Source organism: Podarcis pityusensis (genome assembly GCF_964106645.2).
Source record: "Podarcis pityusensis genome assembly, chromosome: 13".
Lineage (NCBI taxonomy): Eukaryota > Metazoa > Chordata > Lepidosauria > Squamata > Lacertidae > Podarcis > Podarcis pityusensis.
Genome location: NC_138038.1, coordinates 47,055,120 through 47,061,939, shown reverse-complemented (window position 1 = coordinate 47,061,939; position 6,820 = coordinate 47,055,120). Strand labels below are relative to the sequence as shown.

Genomic DNA, 6,820 nt, shown 5'->3' with positions numbered 1-6,820 from the left:
GGCAAGCCTGAAAGTGGATATTAGTAGGCTTCTGGTGGAGAAAAACCGGGAGTAGGGCACTGTCACTTTCATCTCTAACAAATCCCCTTTCATTATGTCACTAGGTAAATAATTCAAAGAGTACTGCTAATCTCACCCAGTATTTAAGACATGCATTTTTGTAGATGTGATGATTCAAAAGCCAATGGTGGATTTTCCCCTGTGAAATAGATTATTGGCAGAGGCAAGAGAGAAGCTTAACAGGATGCTGGATCTAGTGAAGTTGCTTCTCCTCCTTCCAATTGCATGTGGAGTAGGTAACCGTAAGTGCCCCACTAACGTTCCTATACCTGTAGACCATGAATGGTATCAAGGAGGTGACCTCCTCATTTGTGGGATGACTTCTCATATCATTTACCATTTTAGTGAAGTATCCTTCCGAAAACATCCTTCTCTATATGAATTTCCAAAGTAAGGACCTTTCCTCCCCCCCCCCTTCCTCCTCCCTATGACATTTTCCTGGTGATATCACCAACACAAACAACAGTTTCTTTAAGTGACAAAAAAATTATATTGTAGACCACCCTGTGATCCTTAGATGAAGGGCAGTATAGCAATGATAATTATGATGATGTTCAAGGAAAGGCACACTGGGATTGCCCCCATCCAGGAACACAATTGTGCTTCTCTAGCACCTTTTGGGATCTTGTGCATTCTACAGTGTTTAGAGGAAAAAAATTGACTCTGGCATCCTCTTGTAAGATCTCTTCCTGATTTGTCCCTCAGATTCCAAATCCAACAGATTTTGCCCCATTGGTTATGCGATAGATTTGATGGGAACTGGAATACACCCAGATCCAAGATCTCAGTATACTGATGCATGATTTGAAGAGGGAGTTGTTTAATAGGTTTTAGACATCAGTAACAAATTAAATAAGATCCATTGAATATAAATCTGTCACTGCCAGAAAGGAGCCCTTTTGTGGGATGTCAGGCATGGTGACATTATCTTGTGATACACTAAATTCTTCTGTTTGCAGTTTTGTGACAAAATTCCACCAGCATGTCCTTGCCTTGGTGTTTGCAGTGAATGAGATCAATGAGAATCCAAATATCTTGCCCAATGTAACATTTGGGTTCCACATCTATGACAGCTACTATGATGCTAGGATGACCTATCGTACCACCCTGGACATGCTCTTCAAATCTCATAGATTTAACCCCAACTACAAGTGTGGCATCTGTAACAGCCTCATCACTGTCATTGGGGGACTTAGCTCTGAAACTTCCTTCCATATTGCAGATATCTTAAGACCCTACAAGATTCCACAGGTATGATCTCTGCATATGAGACATGGGGATGTGCAGAAACAAATCTCTTACCATGTTTGCTTTTGCATTTATGGTTCAGAAGCAGAAAGAGGTCTGAATGGCATTCTTGAAAATTTATTAATCTGCTCTAGGACCTTTTTTGGTATTGATGTGAAGCTCACTGTTGGTAGTTATCTGGGTGTTCTTTTTTTGTCGGTCGTTTTGAATATGGGGAAGACATTTGCTCCTTGTAAATCAGTACATTTAAAGTAGCTAGGTGTTCCCTTACCACCTCTTTTCCTCTCTTGGACTCCCTGACATCATTGATTCTGTTATCACCAGATTTGGAACTTGTTTTCTTTTGGGTGAAGACAGAGGCAACATAGGTGTTGTCACCCAATAGCATTTCTCGGTCTTCTCCATGCAATGCACCTTCCACTTACTTGTGCTCCCTCTTCCTTCCAACATAGCCAAAGAAACTTTTTGAAATTAATTTTAACTCTCGTGGAAGCCTGAGCTCATTCTGAGCTTTAGGCAGCCTGACTTTCCCTCTGCAACTCTTGGCTACTCTTGTATACTTCTCCTTTGTGATTTCCCTTTTCTCCCATTTCTTTTACACGCCCTTCTTAAATCTCAGGTAATCTGTAAACCATACCAGTTTCTTTTTAATTATTGTAATCTGCCCTGGGATTGAAAGTATAAGGGAGGGTCTTCTTCTTTGGCGATCACTCATAGCTGAGTAAGATTGTCTTCCATGAACGCAGTTGAGTCCGTAAGTGACTGTGGAGGCTTATTCTGGATCCACACATCCTTCCACAGTGGAGATATTAGTTTCTGGGTGGGAGGTGATCATGGTGAGGGTTTGCCAAATGTGCCTTCCTCTTAGCACGTTTCTCTCTTTCGTCCCGAGTTTGAACGTCTTCAATGTCCATGATACCTTTGTAAAGACTGTTCTTCAGTTGGAGCGTTTGCAGACCACTGTTTTCTAACTGTCTGTGTTTATACTACTTTTTTTTTAGCTTTGCCTTGAAAGAGTCTTTAATCCTCTTTTGTTGACCACCAGCAGTATGCTTTATATTTTTAAATTCAGAATAGAGTTGTTGCTTTGTAAGACAATAATCAGGCATCTGAACATAATCAGTCCAACAAAGTTGGGAGGGTAATACAATTTAATCCGTACCTTATTACTGGTATGCTGTTGCCCCCCACTCACATCTCCCCCAGGAAGGAGAATAGATAGACATAACCTTGTTTTAAATACATTTCTGAAAACCATACACGTCTCTAGATATTTCAAAAAAGCATGGCCATATCTCTATATTAACAGCTAAAATTCTGGGTGAGTTTTCATTTTCTTTACCTCTCATAGTGTTCATATTGTCCTTCAGGAAATATTTCTACCATGAAGAGCTACATATATGGAGACACTCTACCAAGCAGATCTCTCATAATACTATGTGTTTTTAATAGATCACGTATGGCTCGTTTGCAGCAGGAAACAGGGAAACAACGCAGTCCAATTCCTTTTACCGCATGGTCCCAAATGAAGACCATCAATATATGGGAATTATTCAGTTACTTCTACATTTTGGATGGACATGGGTTGGGATCTTTGCTGAAGATGATGATGGTGGAGAACATTTCTTGTCAACCCTGGAACCATTCCTTTCCAAGAACAGAATCTGTTCAGCCTTTACAAAAAGAATCCCCAAACAAGCACATATAGGTGACTTACAAGAACTTCTCTATACATGGTCAAATGTTTATCCAGCTTTGATAGAGAACAAACCTAGCACACTGATCCTGTATGGAGGTTCATTGACTATCATGTTGCTAATGACTATTACTTATCTCCCACATCCTGGTTACAAAGGAAATGCATCCATTGCAAAGGTGTGGATTATGACAACACAGCTTGATATCATATTAACAGGTCTTCAGATAGGCTTTGATATACAACTCTTCCAAGGAGCTATCTCCTTCAGCATTCACACAAAAGAGTTGCTAGGCTTCCAGGAATTTCTTCAGACCATAAAGCCCTACAGCACCAGGGCAGATGGTTTTCTGAAGGATTTCTGGGAGCAAGCGTTTGTCTGTTCATTTCCAAATCCTCAAGAGCTGGTGGATGAAGATGGACTATGTACTGGGGAAGAGAGGTTAGACAGCCTGCCTGATCCAGTTTTTGAAATGAGCATGACTGGCCATAGCTATAGTATTTACAATGCTGCCTATACTGTGGCTCATGCCTTACATGCCATCTCATCAAGATGCCACCACAGAAGAATGACTGATGGGGGGAAACATAAACTCCATGATCTCCAGCCCTGGCAGGTAATGCATTCATAATTAAAAACTTCTTCATTTTTATTCTTTGCCCAGAACAGCTTTGTAGAAATCATCAGAGGGTATCCAACCTTTTCCTACACAGAATTATTAGTGAAATGGGTTTATATTTCCTCTCAAATTGGGTGGCTGTAATGGGGAATCAATTTTTTCTTCTATCACTATGCATGTTCCTTTATCTACCATTTATCACGTCTGGTTGGGTCTTTGCTATAGAAAAAACATAAAGGAAAGGAATGTACAAATATTCAGCATTTCATGTCTATGGACATAAAATGTTAGCCCTTGTTTCTTTTCCACTTTCAAATAGATGCAACCATATCTGCAAGGGATTTCATTCAATAACTCAGCTGGAGAAACAATATCATTTAATGCTAAAGGGGAAATGAGAGGTGGATTTGATATCAACAACATGGTCATCTTCCCAAACAGATCCTTCCAGAGAGTGAAAGTTGGAAGTGTGAGTGAAGGAAAAGGATTCATCATTCATAAGGCCATGATTATATGGCCAAGAGGTTTTAACCAGGTACAGATTGAGTTTCCCCCTATTCTTGACTGGATTATGAGTTCTAAAATACCACTTGTTGTGCAACCTTATGCATCCGTCTCTGTAATGAAGTCAGGAAACTAAACAGAAGTGTATGATTAAATAGAAAGTATTTATTTTCCAACCAACTTTTGAAAATGAAAATGCTTTGCTTCTTTGAGCAATATAAATTTCCTACATTGTACCTACAGTATCTATTTTCTTATTGATGGATAGGGGATTCCCATTTCGGTCTGCAGTGACTCCTGCCAATCTGGGTATCGGAAACAAAAGAAGGAGGGGAAGAAGTTTTGCTGTTATGACTGTGCTTTATGCCCTGATGGGAAGTTTTCAGACCAAAAGGGTAGGTGATACAACTGTTCTCCTGATAGAGCATCCAACTAAAAGCCCTCAGGATCCTTAACCATCACTCTCGTGTGTTTGTGTATCTGACTCTGGTTCAGGGTGTTGTAAACACTTTCTTGCAGAACGGGGTCTTTCATTGTCACTTGAGACGGACAAATGCCAACAACCAATTTTTCAACTGATTTTATTTTAATGAATTTTGTGTGCAATATATATTTCATATATAGGCGTTTTAGCAAGAATCTATGTTTCCAGTGTCTTATACATGATTTTTTATTAAAATTTGATGTAAAACCAATGTGTTTCCTAATTCCTTTCATGATCCCATTCCACCCCACCAAAGAAACAAAAATGAATTGCTTTTCAACTCAAGAAGAAAGTGGGTCATTAACCTCCCAATATTTCTCTTATAGCAGAAAAAAAGATAGGAAGCTGTCTTATGTCAAGTGACAAAATTTGCCCATCTAGTTCAGTATTGTCTACACTCAGATGTTCTAAACTGGCTTTAGAAATAAGAAGGAACATGCTGCCAATGCATTCAAGTGTAAAAATCTCCCTTTACTTTTAAAAAATAAAAATCCTCTTTGGCATTTAGGAAAATCACCTCCACTCATGTCAACTCAAGTGTGTACACATTGACACATCATCATTGTTCTCATTGTGGTGAGTGATGAATTCACATGTACACCTCCGCACTGGGACTATGAAACAGAAATCAAGAAATATATCATTTATTATTTGGGAGGAAGTGAGGAAATTCTTCTTAAGTCTCACATGGGATGACACTGAAATGAGATTTCTTTCTGTTTTTCAGATATGGATGACTGTCTCCAGTGCCCAAAAGATCAGTATCCAAGCAAGGACAAAGATCAATGTTTTCCAAAGCATCTAACTTTTCTATCTTTCAAAGAGCCTTTAGGGATCATTTTAACTTCTGTTGCTGCATCCTTTTCCTTTATCACAGCTTTGGTTCTAGGAACCTTTATTAAACACAAAGACACCCCCATCGTCAAAGCCAACAACCGGGACATCAGCTACATTCTGCTTGTCTCTCTCGTCCTCTGCTTCCTCTGTACTTTGCCATTCCTTGGACAACCCAATAATGTGACCTGCATTCTCCGGCAACCAGCTTTTGGCATCATCTTCTCTGTGGTTATTTCTTGTGTGATGGCTAAAACCATCACTGTTGTGGTCGCTTTCATGGCCACCAAACCAGGATCCAGCATGAGGAAGTGGGTGGGGAAAAGACTGGCCAACTCCATTATCTTTTCTTGCACCCTCATTCAATCAGGAATTTGTGTTGTGTGGTTGGCAAACTTCTCCCCATTTCCAGATCTGGACATGCACTCTCAGAGCAAAGAGATCATTGCATTATGTAATGAAGGATCTGTCCTCATGTTTTATTTAGTTCTGGGCTTCATGGGATTTCTGGCCATCATCAGCTTCACGGTGGCTTTCTTTGCTAGAAAGCTGCCAGACACTTTTAATGAAGCCAAGTTCATCACTTTCAGTATGCTGTTGTTTTGCAGTGTTTGGCTAACTTTTGTTCCAACCTACCTGAGCACCAAAGGGAAATACATGGTGGCTGTGGAGATCTTCTCCATCTTAGCTTCCAGTGTTGGATTACTTGGTTGTATCTTTTCCCCCAAATGCTATATTATTATTCTTAGGCCGGAGTTGAACAACAGGGAACAGCTAACGAAGAGAAAGAATTATTGAACCTTTATGTCATATTAGTTATGTTCTTTCAGGAACTGGCAGACTGCCGGCTTAGATAATCAGCACACAGTCATTGTTAGTTACAAGCATATTTATTATACACAGTAATTAACCACAGAGCCACTTACGCTAGCGACCGTCCATCAAGATGATGTTGAGGCATCTGAATTCAAAGTGTGTCTCCAACAGGAAACACGCCAGCACCACCATCGCTTCTTCTTTGATTGACACCTTTCTCTGACCTTTGTTCGTCCACGAGCCTGGGGGCTCTCGGGGTCATCTCCCATCTCTTCCTCTGAGGAAGAGTCTACCCTCCTGTGTTGTGACCAAAGGCTGCTCCTCAGAGAATTGGCCTCCGTTTAGCCCACTTTCACTGTCCTGTAATTTACAGTCTCTTCTCCTCTAGAGAAGGGCGTTGTGGCCCACTGCCTTCTGCTGGCCGGGAAAGAGGCCAGTCTCTTTCTTCCTCTTCTGACTGACTGCTCCCCCACTCAGAATCCTTATCGTGGCTGTGGGAAGGCACGTCCATGACATGTTCATTCTTTTCAGTGGGCCTGTTCTGACTGTAACTAACAT

The 6,820-nt window shown here is 40.6% G+C and overlaps 1 protein-coding gene across 1 annotated transcript; it reads left to right on the top strand.

The window, feature by feature from the left end:
- Nucleotides 1–244: 244 nt before the first annotated feature.
- On the top strand, nucleotides 245–6,244 carry LOC308461941 (vomeronasal type-2 receptor 26-like; the record flags this gene model as incomplete). Its single annotated transcript, XM_080979108.1, has 6 exons — nucleotides 245–450; nucleotides 1,020–1,311; nucleotides 2,761–3,621; nucleotides 3,944–4,159; nucleotides 4,397–4,523; nucleotides 5,340–6,244. The coding sequence occupies 6 exons, from the start codon at nucleotides 245–247 to the stop codon at nucleotides 6,242–6,244; spliced, it is 2,607 nt and encodes an 868-aa protein (XP_080835234.1).
- Nucleotides 6,245–6,820: the final 576 nt, after the last annotated feature.